The sequence below is a fragment of the Apostichopus japonicus genome, chromosome 16 (genome assembly GCF_037975245.1).
Source record: "Apostichopus japonicus isolate 1M-3 chromosome 16, ASM3797524v1, whole genome shotgun sequence".
NCBI classification, from domain to species: Eukaryota; Metazoa; Echinodermata; class Holothuroidea; order Aspidochirotida; family Stichopodidae; genus Apostichopus; species Apostichopus japonicus.
Genome location: NC_092576.1, coordinates 19,841,250 through 19,854,897, shown reverse-complemented (window position 1 = coordinate 19,854,897; position 13,648 = coordinate 19,841,250). Strand labels below are relative to the sequence as shown.

Here is a 13,648-nt window from a genome sequence, read left to right as displayed (position 1 = left end):
AATGTCACAGTCCTCATCTGCCTGACAGTTGACTACATGACATCCTTTCTCTCGAAGCCTATTGCTTATCATTTTTTTAGTGCCTGTTTGTTACTCCTTCTCGAGAGAAACTCATCCTTTGTCCCACGGAACACTGCTCCAGGGGTTACGCTCACCAGTGGATGCTGCCTGTGTTGCCGTCTCTCGTGAGTGCTGTCTTTGGTAGATGGTGTCTCTTGGTACCCATCAAAAGCAACAGTTGCAGTGTCATAGTTACTAAGGGTGAAATCTGCATAACAGCTGGCGATGATGTCATATGTAGTGCCTTTATCCCAGGGAACTCGATGCACCAGTGAACCGCCATATAATACATAACTCTCAGTCACTGGTTATCGCTGTCTCTAACTGCCCATTAGCTAACTCCTCAATAGCTCTCACCAACTGTGCTTTTTTGGCTTCCGGAATACACCAATTGCTTCAAAAAGCGAAGGAGGGGGGGGGGGGAGGACTCAATTCGAACCCAAGAACATCTCCCAAGGATAGGTCTCCAGCCCTGGAAATCACAATGAGTCTTTGGAAAAGCAGTGCAGGGTCAATTGATTCCTCCGTTGAAATCTTGACTGCAGATGCATCACCAAGTGTCTTTGCTTTGTCCTTACATTTGAATGACCAAGTAAACGCAAGTTGACCGACGAGTTTGTCAACCATCCTTTGCCCAACAACGAACAAGTCATCCACATTGACGTTCTGGGTAGCCTCTACTCCTGTGACGATATTACGAAAACTCTCATCATCTGCTGAGAACGAATTGTATGTCTGAACCCTTTCTTCAAGCTTCCTTAAGTCTGAATGGTCTCTGGTCATTCTTGCTTCTGTACTGTCTTTGTGTTGCTCACTCGTAGTGAACGCATGATGGTTGAAGTCTTGTAGTGCAATGTTGTACTCCGAACAGACTAGTGACGACATTGTCCAGAGTGTGCGTTGTTCCTCCGTCATTCCAGATCCTCTGATAAGTCGACCTGTGGATTTTAGCGACCTAATTAGCGTTTGCTCTATCACGAGATCGGCACCAAGACCAGCCCAGCACTGGTCCGTTCTACGGATCACATGGAAGCCTTCCTGAAACTTTCGGAACACCTCTGGGTTTCTGGTTTCAAGATTGCTCATGTTTTGCAAGTACATGTAAGCTGACTTGAGATAATTGAAGTGACCTGCAGCACCAAATATTGGTTAGCATTCTCCAACAGTAGACAGGTGTCTCGACCAGAATCCAAGTCGGTCAGCCAAAATAAGCATCCTTGCAACTTTGGTCATCTTCATATAGGTGAGCTAGAGTTTGCTTGTGCGTGATCGTTCAGCCAGCCCTCGTTTTCTCTCTTCTAGCTTTTGTTCGACCTTGACTTTTATTACATCTGCCTGGTTTCATTTGAAACTTATGTGTTAATTTCAACCTAATCGGCTGATATATGTTAATTTTGGGTCACATACGTCATCCCTATCCTATGGTGACGTCATATAACATTGAAAATGTGCTTATTTGGTATTCTGGCATCATGTTCCTATAGGTTGGTAATACATTTCATATGCCAAAATTGAAGTATAAGGAGGTTTTCGGTACATTGAAGCCTTTGGGTCCGCCATTTTGGAATTATGCAAATTAACCCCTTTCCCGGGGTCCGATTTTGGGAGACTTTTTTTTTTCTGGAGATGTCAGTAACCTATAGAGCGACTTAAAGCAAAAAAACCTTTTGTTGCATTTTTTTGTTTGAGGTTGAGGCAAATTTTGTCATATATTGACCCGACTAATTACTTAGAACTAGTTCAAGCACTACCTACTTTATTGCTTACGTATGGAACACGATTAAGCCACTTACAATAAATTAACATTATACCTTCTCAAGGGAACCAGTCTTTCCATGTAATGTTCTATTGCTGTAACATGAATATATATTACAATCTGTGCGGTTTGATATGATATATAACATTGCTAACAGAAATATAAAATCATGAATAATTACTGCAACATACGACAAAAGTAATCATTTGTCTTATTCACTGTCACTGTTGATTTAGGGAGTTATTTAACACTGTGCAGAGCAGCAATAAATTCTGGAAAAAATCCTTTTTATGGGAAGAGTATCGTCCAAATTAAATATAATGGGATGTGAATCAACACACGCTTGAATACAACACGGCTCAAATTGGGGACACAGAATCAGCTTTTCTTTGCATGAAACTAATTGGATGATCTCAGTAGTGCATCTAGTTAGATCAAATATGGTTCTGTCAAAGATGAGAGCCGCTCCATGGTCTACGATAGGTCACATTTGGAAATAAGGCAAATTGAGCATCCTTATTTACACAATATTTAGAATCAACTAATTAGTGTACCATTTTTGCAGATGTCTCCTTAGTATTCATTTGTGGACATTAACAACTATTGCGAATTACAACACATGTGAAACCACAGTGAACGGTAAGCATATTGCATCTTAAGAATAACACCTGTATTCATCGCTAGTTGTCCGCAAGTGTCCCTAAAATCTGTTTCTCTTCTCCTTCGTGTATCTTAATGTCGAGTTGATCCATGAAATGTTAACCCGAGGTTTTATTTCCTAGAAAAGAGAAGGGTGTGATGTAACATCTTGCAATCCGTGGTTAATGACAGTCATATATAAATCGGGAACTGAAACTTTGTTCCTATTGGTATACAGTGAAACACATTGTATACGTTAAACATTATTAGTACTACTTAACTCGAAGAGACAAGACAGTAAGACTGACATTCATAAATGTATTTGCATTTGCTCGATATGTCCGTGTGATAAAAACTGGATGACTGTGGAGTTCAATAAAACAAAGATTTACTGTGTTTCTCTTCACCAAAAAACTTTGGTATCAGAAACCTATTTTAATGTATGTAAGAATTAGGCTGCAAGAGGCAATTGACCAGACGTGTGAGTGGTTATGTGTAAGGTATGGCTTGAGGTAATGATAAAATATACCTGACACCCCAAAGCTAATGAACTTAGGTAGACCTTCTTCAAAAGAAATTCCCGGTAGCATAGTAGTTAAAACAACACTAAAGCAGTTAGCAAACAGGGGCTGAGGAACTAGGGGCACGGGGGGGGTAGGTGAACTTGCCCTTCCACTTTTATGAAAACCGTTTTAAGACATTAACCATGTTGTACCGTCAGTAAACTCGATAAAGTGGTAATTTTGTATCGACTTACAATGTGTGTTGTCAGTAATGTGGTGTCCTGTCTACTCTACCGTACACTGCTGATACGCCTACACACAACATAAACACACTTTGCAAATAAAATGCACTAACTTGTTGTAAAATTTACACAAAGACGAAAAGAGAGCAGAAGGCCATTGGCGTGCATACCCGTTGCACTGAGAGCTTTTTGAACGATTTTTTTATATGATAGTGACTGGTTTCTTGCAGAGGTAAGTAATCTGCCTATTGTGTCTGGTTCAGTTACCGGCCGGAGGTGATTTTCAAACTTTGGATAAGCCTGGACAGTGTTGGCCGAATTGCTTGATATTAGTTGTTCGGCGCAATTTATGAATGTTCACATGTGAAACATTCATATTCTTTTCATGAGAAATTGGGATACAATATGTATAGTATGCTCATATATGTACACTCAACCAGATTTGAGTTTTTAGATGAAACAATTTTTAACAAGGTTAAGGTCCATACATAACCTTAAAGTTAACCTTCTTGTAAGTACTATAGTTTCAAATTTGACTTCTAGCATTACAGCTCTAATACGACTAAATGAAATGTAAATATTTATATCAATTCACCTCGCATGTCAATAAAGAATTGTTCTCACAGTAATATCATTCTATGTCCGCCATAAGAAACTGATTCAATAGTGAACCTTAAAACTTAAAGCTTTCACTTGTAAATGTTGTTTCATTCAAGTGTCAATTGCGTTTTGCTTTGAAATAATCGTTTTGGATAATTCTGTGATGTTCACCCTCTGTTTTTGAATTTTTGGAGCCAAATATGAAATTTAAGAGATATCCTGATATAACGATATGATAATGTCAAGCAGTTAATACAATTCATCCGCAATGTTCTGTTTGATGTAGATAACATCTATAGAAATCACATGTACACAAAATAGTTTGAATTAGGTTTATGATGGTCTATAATAAATAATCTCTTCATTTTAATTTTACCTCTCAGGTTTAGCAAATTTATTGTATGAAGAAAAAGATGACTTACAAAGGACAGATTATTGCTGTGACTACCTTACTGCAGTGGCAAACACTCCTAAGTTATGGACAAAACGGTAATATTGTTGTTGCTTTCACCAGAGCCGACGATTTTGATTTGTTATAAAGTTATTAGCGATTCTATGCCTATACCTGTGATACGAAATGCACTTAATAGTGAAAGCAATGAATCTTCTACCTTTGCAGTATCAAACTTTTACATACTGTAGACTATTTGAATCCTTTCAGGACTTTTCAGTAAGCTATGTTTGCTAGGTTGGGTAATGCACATGTTTTGTGTATGCAAAAATCATGTAACAGTATGTGAGCTATATAACTTACAACTCAATTCACCTTTTATTGTTTAAGAAAACCTAGGGCTAGAACCTTCTCTTAAGTTTTTTTTTTTTTTTGGCAATTTAAAATGTTTTTTTTTTCGATTTACCCTTTTCGTTCCCTTCTTCTCTGGTAGCTCTATATGATCTCAGGAATGTAATTTATACTGGAAAGAAAAAGTGTAACTCTCATCAGTAACTTTGGTGTTGCTATGTTTTACAGAAATTTAATCCCTGACATCATATAATAACGGTGAAGCATATCGCTAAAACTGCATGCCATAACAAATACATCTTACAACGGCAGCTGAGACTGGTCAGGTTGCATGAAAACTTAATATATTGTTCTTGAAAGTCGTCTACTGTCATCTTTACATTTTCCGTAACAGAAAAAAAAGCAAAAAAGCAAACTTCAAATGCATCTTGAAAGGTATGTTTTAATTCCTGCAGTTCCTGATGTTTGTACTACTGACTATTATGGATCTAGCTGCACTGATAAATGTCACTGCATGGGGAATGCTGCATGTGATAAGATAACGGGAGAATGTCCAAACCAAAGTTGTGCTCCAGGCTATGCTGTTTACATGGGACAGGTGAATTGTGCAGGTACGGCTTGAGTCAGGATTGAAAATTGTGTGAATAACTAGAGTTCAGATAGAAATTCAACATAAAATAATAATTTTGTTCTCAAAACAGTCCCATTTCTCTCAATATTTTGTTCTGTAAATTCATCGCCACAACGAGAGTGTGACATATAATATTTAAGAAGAATTGTGTCAGCATGGAAATGTGTTTATTTCCCTTGAAGTGGCACAGTAATCAAATTCAATTTTTATGCAGTTTACAATAGTCTTCTTCAAGCTGTAGGGTTAAATTGTGCATCCACAGGAGGCTTGGTCAGAGCTGAAATGTAACTCTAAAAATATCTAAGTAATCAGAATGCTAGCTGTCTCGTTTAATTGTAATTAAACGTGTTACCTGGTGATAATGTTATCTATCTATCTATCTATATATATATATATATATATATATATATATATATATATATATATATATATATATATATATATATATATATATATATATATATATATATATATATATATATATATATATATATATATATATATATATATATATATATATATATATATATATATATATATATATATATATATATATATATATATATATATATATATATATATATATATATATATATATATACTTGGGAAAAGAAGGAGAGAATAAATCAGATAGCAATTGAGTACAGAATATCTGTGCCTTTCGTATCATTGTTAGTACATCTAACTAGGGCATCATATACAAAGATATTACAATAGTTAATATTACAGTGAATGAATGTAGAGCATTTTGATTTACAGAATGCCTAGGGCCACGCTTTGGGTACGGCTGTGCAGATGATTGTCACTGTTCAGAAAGTTACTGTAACAAAGTAACAGGAAGCTGCTCTGGAGGTTGCTATCCTGAATGGGTCGAACTATTTCCACCCAACTTATGTCAGACAGGTAAGAAACATTCTGTCAAGATTGCATCGGGATGGTATCTCGTTAATATGAAATGATATTTAAAGAAAGCTTGAAAAAGTTGATAGTCACGAAGAAAAAATGACACATAAACATGATTCATTGCTATATGTGATGTGGGGAGTATGTGTCTACTACAGCTCTTAGTTGAGCGTGATTATTGTTATGATAAATGTTCTTACCCGCAATAAATAAAAACGAAACACAGACTGTTTCATTGAAAGTAGGAAATGTGCGCAATGTTTCCTTCTTATAGTATAGAATTGGGTTGTAAGAAATACCTTCATCACTTGAACCTATAAATTCTTTTGCAGTAGCTGATTTAATTTAATATTTCTAGTTCTGTTAGATGTAGATCAGTTTCTTTGATACTGCCTACACCAATGGATATATGATAAATCACTATTACCAGTAACATATGGAATTTTAATTACAGGAACATGCATTAATGTTTAAATTGTTTCATGTGTATTTCTGTGCATTAATCAGCAACTAACATTGCATGCGAGTGATACTACAAATGGAAATTCGGTCAATTTACGGTTTGTAACAAATTACATGTTAGTTTTATTTCTTTGCTTTTTCATACTGCTTTATATCATTTACTTTATGACAGTCAAGTGTTAAGTCAAGCACACAAATCATTTGTCTCTGCATATATTACTAAAGGTGAACTCCTTGAAAACTTTGAGGAAAGTGGCGGGGGGGGGGCTGCAATATGCTTAAGGTTTGTTTTTTTCTATTTTCTAATTATTCTTTCTAGTTAATCATTATTTTATGTTATAAATTCGGTATGTGATGCTCAAAACATTGCACTACATAATACCAGTACATTCTCATCACACTATTATCTCAATATCATTTCTGTATCATTAACAAATTATCTTTTCAATATCAGTCCATTTTCAGCAAAGTATTTTCTGTGCATTGCAATGAAAATACTGGTAAAATTTAGTGGTCCTAGCACAGTATAATCTGATGTTTTATAAAGACTACTATGAGTGTTTCTCATTCTTTCCTCATTTAAGGTCTAATAGATGCCGCCTATACTCGTAAGAATCCTGGTGTAACAGTTCCTGTGACTTGCACAGCAGCTAAGGGTCCAAGTAGTTCAGACATTAATCAATTAAATTTTGTTTTGTCAAGACATCATGAGAATTTAGATGACAATGGTATTTCTCCTGAAGAGGTTTTTGGTAATATGACAACAAGAACTGCTCCATTCATGGTAGATAATGTCACAGATGGACAGACACTTTACTGTCAGCTGAGGAAAGATGGTCAAAAATATGCAGTATATCACATAACTATAGATGTATTTGGTGAGTAGCATAATTGCATGTGTTAAATTTGCAATTTAGTTGTCAACCGTGGTCTCTTTAAAATTGCTTAGTATTAAACAGGAAGGCGGCAAAGTTAATTTCTGTATCTTTGAAACAATCTTCAGCACACAGTGTGTAGCTTTTAACAGTGAACTAACAAACACTATAGAAAGATGATACAAAGGCGGATGATTATAATATATACTAACCATGATATGACAGTACCACTTATTGTAAAGAAGAAAGTTTGAAAGTAAGTAATGTAACACGTACTCTTATGCTACCACACTTGCTTTATTTCTTTTAGTTAAATTTGGAGATTTCATTTCTTATTACTTTGTTTATATTGGTGTATAAATTGAAGTTCAAGTTTAACTTACTACTTAACTTTACTAGTAATAAACCGTACCATTAGTGCAGCTGAGCTTAAATATTTTCTTCTTTATTTCACTTAACTTTCAATCTTAAAATTATGTAAGGCAAAATTTGTGTTACCATCAATGTTGTTTGATTTTATAATGTGGTATATTGGTCCATTTAGTTTGTTGAGTACCAATGTCATATTGTTTAGTTATAGATGGATATTAGTGAAGTCAACTTGTGTCAGAATCAAACCGATATCTCAAAAGGCAATATTTCTTGAACTATATTCTTTGTATACATTTTCCAAACACATTCACATAATCACATGTCGTAACACTATGTAAATCCATTAATTACGCTTTATTGAGCACTGCTTTTTAGAACTGTAAATGAATTTTATACTACCCTAAGGCTAGCAACAACATTACTCAAGGCAGTAGTTAGATTATATGTACATAAACTGTATTATAACAAGATTTCGACTAGGCCTACTCTACAACTGAATTCAATACTATACTCCATGACCACCTGTAAACATGATGACAATTACTCATTCTTTAATTGAATTATAGTGTTCATTGTTTATAGCGATAAACCATGCTCACGTCTGACGTAACATTATATAGTCAACAATGATTTCTTCCAGTAGATAATCCGTAATTCTTCTTTCCCATTTGGGCTTATAGATCTCCCTGTACTGCAATCTGCTCCAAAAGCAGATTTAATAACTGATTCAACAGTCACCATCAGCTGGTCAGCTTGGGATGAAGAAACTGAAGATGGGGACCCTCCTGTTATCGGGTATACGCCTTACTACAAGCTGGCATCAGGACTGCATTGGTTACAGGATACGTCTACCTCTGGTATGACCCTGAAGTTCACCTTTACCGCCCTCATACCAGAGGAAACATACTTATTCAGTGTAGCAGCAGTAAGAGAAGGAGAGAGAGGAGAAGGTCCGAGGAGTCCAGAGCTGGCTGTTAAAACTTGTGCAGGTATTGTGCATCATCATATTAAATTAAAATGTATTTTAACAAGTTCATTTGCCATTTGGCTGTTAAAACTTGTGGAGGTACTTTGCCTCATCATATAAAATCAAAGTGTATTATAATGATATTTTAATAGCAGCATTTAGTACTAAGGCCGTTGCAACTATTTTTTGTAAACTGTAATGAATGGTATTTGTGTTGTGTTGTATATCAGCATTTCATGATTATCACAGTAACCCTCTCCATTTTAACTCTTCTAAACAAAAACCTTCAAGTGCTTTGTTACTGAAAACTGAAAGCGTATTGGCCCTAAAGGTTCCTTTACAGATTTACCAGCTCTCATAAACCTACAAACTCTGATTTTCCTTTTAAATGTTAACTGTAACTAATAAAATGGCGGCGGCGTGTGTTTGTTTGTTTGTGGGTGTAGAAGTGACGTTCAGGCTGGGTATGTGAAATCTCAAGAAATTTGAAAGCGGTATGCTTTGATACTTAGAACAAAGATACCCGTCACCCAGCAACGGCCCCTATTGATTTGGGTACAGACAAACTTACTTAGTTATGTTTTTATTAAATTATTTCTGCCGTCAGTTTTTTCAGGATTCTTTTCACAAGAAGGGTGTAACTAGTTAACTACTGCACGATTTTTACTGTTATTAAGAGGATACCGCCATGTTGTTTGATGCGTAAACTTACATTTCAACAACCCTGTCAATACGTAATGCATTTGAAGAGGTCTCAGTCTCTAAGGTCTCGCTATAATAGGTCTCTACTACTACACTACTATAATCAATCATGTCAACTGGCAGCATATCTAGCAAACTGTGGAAATAATTTCAACTGTAAATTATACACGGACAACTATATAATGTCCCATTCAGTGATGGCGCTTGAAAGTCCAAAAGGAGGCAGTTTGGGGCAAGCAAACCTATGTGTGGGAGGACATTTTGCAAGTTTAAAAATGCACCAGCACAAAGTGCACATCACAGTAAAATTTAGGGGCTAAGGAACACGTCCTATCCAACTCCCCATCCTATGTTTTTATTTTTACGTAAAATGCATAGCTGCAACAGAAGCTACAACACTTAACTTATGCTTAAATGTCTCTTGAATGTAGTCCAGGGCCGTCATTGAAGCTCCGGAAATAAAGGCGATTTAAATTTGGCTATAAGGTAGATCAAGATTGCGAGGTAGGCCTATGTGAACTTAGCATAATGATTGTTTGGTCGCATTAAACGATAAAACCTAAGATGGTAGATTCATCAAATTCATACCCCTAACACATCCCTCGTAAAATATACGGAAACCAGTAACACTACTACTTTCTGAAAAGTTAGTATACCTTGTCAGTATTTCCCATGTCATTTTCATGTCTTCTTTTTGAATAAAGATTTATTAAGTGTGAGGCAAAAATAACTCATAAGCACGAAATTTAAAAATTAAAATAGGTGGATTTGAGTTCTTAAATGCTACAATAAATATTAGGCATTGGCCTTCTTTGTTGTCCAGACTATGAACTTCAATGAATGTGGCTAATTTGTAATTCATCAATAAATAGCAACATTTCAAATTTGGTATAAACTGGTGGAGAAAAATTCAATATTTTGGACATTCCCTTCTCCTAATTTTCATATTTGAGGATTTATAACAAAGCATAGGTACCTCAATGAAACTTTGCAACTCATGGTTACTTTATTATTCCCAAAAAGTACATAGACATTACGAGAAATATAGTTTGTACCTGAAGTTCTGCGTAAGTTTAATAGTTCTACGTATTCTTTATCACTATAAATAAACTTGAAGTATTTCTTCGTCTGCACTGTCAGTGATTTTACTCAGGCTAACCTTAATCTAAGGCATACATGGATATTTCAGTGACACTGATGGAACTACTTGTATGATAATATGTAAACCACACCTAGAATGACAACAGGTTTCACACCGGAGAACTCCAACTGCTTTAGCGACGTACGTAGCCAAGTAGTCGTTGATATTACCTAACGAAAGAGGTGCGTTTGTAAGTAGTAAGATTCTGATCTCACCATACGAGTTATTTCTTTGCCTCCTTTTAAACCGAAATACGAATGATTTAAATTGTCTGAAGCAGGGTGTCATCATTTATCACATACTGTAAAGAGCTTCACATGTAACATTTGAAAATATGGTTCCCAATTTATTGACTTTATGTCATTTTTCGGGGTCTCACTTTTAGTTTCCGTTGTTTAATATTTACACTAGTTCATCAAGATGGTCCAATAAATGTTACGGCAGAAGTGGCTGGAGAAGATCAGGAAAATGTGAAAATATCTTGGAAGGTGCACATACTTTTATTTTCAATGCAAATATCATGTTATTCTTCACGTATATTATTATGCCATTAGTTGTGGAATAATACATAACGCGGTGTTTGTTATTTAACATCATGGCTGTTGTTATGGTGCCGATATGAATAATTTAAACATATTTTGTTTTTGCAGTTAATGAATGTATTGTAGATCGGAAGCAATAGTGTTGTTAACCTAATTTTACTGGGCCATGAGGGTTGCATTGAGTTTGCTGCAGATTACCTATAGTTCACCTTTATATAGGTATTACTCTTGCTTTTGCTTTACCTAATAGTGGGTACGAGAACATACCGCAGCATTAAGGGACGTTTTTTTTTTCAAGGAGAAATCTTGCATAGTAAAGCTATGTTACACTTTGATAAACAAGGCGGTGCAAAAATATAGTGGGAATTGATTTGTCTAAAGCATAAGACCACTCAATGTTTTACAATTCAAATTTAATTTTAATCCGTTCTGTTTTTACCTAGCTTCCAACTGACAGTAGTTCATGTAGTAATGGTGTGACTTTGTTAACTATCTACTATGCATCAATTAACTTGGAGCCGTCACATGTGGGCATACACGAGGTAACAGATCCTGCTAGCACCTCTTTCACGTTGACTGGTCTCAAAGTAGAAGGAAATTACAGCATCCACATGACACTAAAGACGGGTACAGGAGAAAGTTCCAGTAGTAATATAATTTACTACTTTGTTCCAAGTATGTTTGTTAATCTTACAACAATTTCGTTCGACTATTGTTAAAGTAAATTACCTAGCCCTACATAATAGGGCAAAATGTATGGATTGCCTAGTTGGTATGCTTTAAAAAGTCTAGGATTTGTCATCCAACGATAGGAAAGTAATACAGCGACAACGATTCAGTATTATCCGTCACGGAACTGTTTTTTGTCCCCTGTGTCTTTAACTGTTGATTTTGTGTGGCGCTTTCGAATAAGATATAAATTAACTGAGCTAGGGCAATGTGATGAGCTCGTTAAAGGTCCAATTTTTTTTAAATCAGTCACATGATCACATTTGCACAACATTACCAGCAAAATTGCTCAATGATTGCATATTGCGCAGAAACGATCCTTTCGTCCGACACAACATCGAAATAAAAAATTACCTTTTCTTGTCACTTTTGATGTTATCATGTTGTTGTTGTGTTTTTTTTTGGAAATTCGTTACCATATGATTGTTTGCAAAAGCTAATGTTCATTATTTATATTAATTTTTACTAAATTTGTATTGTTTTTTTGTTTTTTTAAGGACTTCCCGAATACCAAGCAGTTCCAGCTGCTAGCGTAAGCAGCTCAAATTCGCTAACAATTACCTTGCCGATATGGGATGGCGACGTTGGGACTCCCCCAGTGGTTGAATATAGGTTACTAACCAAGCTGTCGGAGAGCGGCGATTGGCCAAGTACCTTTATAAGAGTAAATGCAAGCAATGATCAAGATAATTATGCTGTGATAATTACGTCACTTGAACCAGATACAGACTATGACTTCAGGGTTGTAGCTGTGAGAGAAGGGCCAAATGGGGATGGACCCCCCGGTCCAATCTTGGAAATGGTGAAAACAAATTTGCCTGATACGGGTAAGTACAACAACTTTTTACTGATTCGAGCAACATTGTTTATCGTAGCGTTCTCTAACATTATGTTATGATGTAATCACTACCAATAGTATGTGTGGTAACTAGATAAATCGCAAAAACAAATTCATTTACATTTCCTTGGTTGTTTTTTCTCCTTTTTCAAGTAAAATATGTTGAAACTGCTGTCATTTGTTATCCATATTATAATTATTACTATTGAACGTCTTTGTAGATCAGTCGTATGATATTGGTATCATTGTAACGTTATGATGTGAAACAGTCATTTCCGTCAAATCCTGGTCACCATGGAAACATTGCTATACACATCCGCACGTTAACAATCAATGGAACATCAATTTAAACATCCGCGCCTTAACTAACAATCAACTGAAACATTACTATATACATCCGCACCTTTACTCACAATCAAAGGAAACTTTATGATATAAACGTTTGTTCTTCCCTTCAGGATCCGTTGGATTAATTGTTGGTGTTACAATTGGAACGGTCTCTCTCGCAATAATTGCTCTTCTTGCAGTTTACGGGTGAGTCACTGAAAACGTTGCCATGGTTAGATGTTACGCTTTAATTTCATTAATTTTAAAATTATTTTCTTTTTTTCCTCTCAAGAATTGGGATATATAGGAGATCTACATCCAAACCTAAAACTGTGGAACGACAAGCAGACGACTCAAAAGTTAAGTTTGTAGGTTTCTTGTAGGTTTTAATTAAATCTGTCTACATATAATGCCAAAAAACGCTGCACTATACTGTTGGCCTTAAAGATTTACTAATTTCTTTTATCAAGAGCCTATAGTACTATCAAAGCTGTTTATTTTCAGGAGACACTAGCACCATTCATATAGAAGAAGCACATATGCTGGTTTTGAAATCGCAGTCTTACATTTTCCGCATTAATGATTTCACTGTTCTGAACCCGTTATAGTCAATGTTT

The 13,648-nt window shown here is 35.5% G+C and overlaps 2 protein-coding genes across 4 annotated transcripts in view; both read left to right on the top strand.

Annotated features, from left to right (window-relative positions):
- LOC139982769 (uncharacterized) overlaps nt 1-13,648 on the top strand; it is a 61,400-nt gene that overhangs the window by 39,604 nt on the left and 8,148 nt on the right. The window contains exons 8-16 of one of the 3 annotated variants that reach the window (XM_071995855.1): nt 4,998-5,153; nt 5,933-6,076; nt 7,123-7,416; nt 8,466-8,774; nt 11,007-11,083; nt 11,581-11,812; nt 12,364-12,693; nt 13,163-13,238; nt 13,324-13,391. The exons of the other annotated variants lie outside the window; for them this stretch is intronic. Coding sequence (XP_071851956.1) covers nt 4,998-5,153; nt 5,933-6,076; nt 7,123-7,416; nt 8,466-8,774; nt 11,007-11,083; nt 11,581-11,812; nt 12,364-12,693; nt 13,163-13,238; nt 13,324-13,391 — 1,686 coding nt within the window. The remainder of the gene's footprint in view (nt 1-4,997; nt 5,154-5,932; nt 6,077-7,122; nt 7,417-8,465; nt 8,775-11,006; nt 11,084-11,580; nt 11,813-12,363; nt 12,694-13,162; nt 13,239-13,323; nt 13,392-13,648) is intronic. 3 annotated transcript variants of the gene reach the window in all.
- LOC139982770 (angiopoietin-1 receptor-like) overlaps nt 3,418-13,648 on the top strand; it is a 47,654-nt gene continuing 37,423 nt past the window's right edge. Inside the window, exon 1 of the mRNA XM_071995857.1 lies at nt 3,418-3,432. The gene's annotated coding sequence lies outside the window, so the exon portion shown is untranslated. The remainder of the gene's footprint in view (nt 3,433-13,648) is intronic.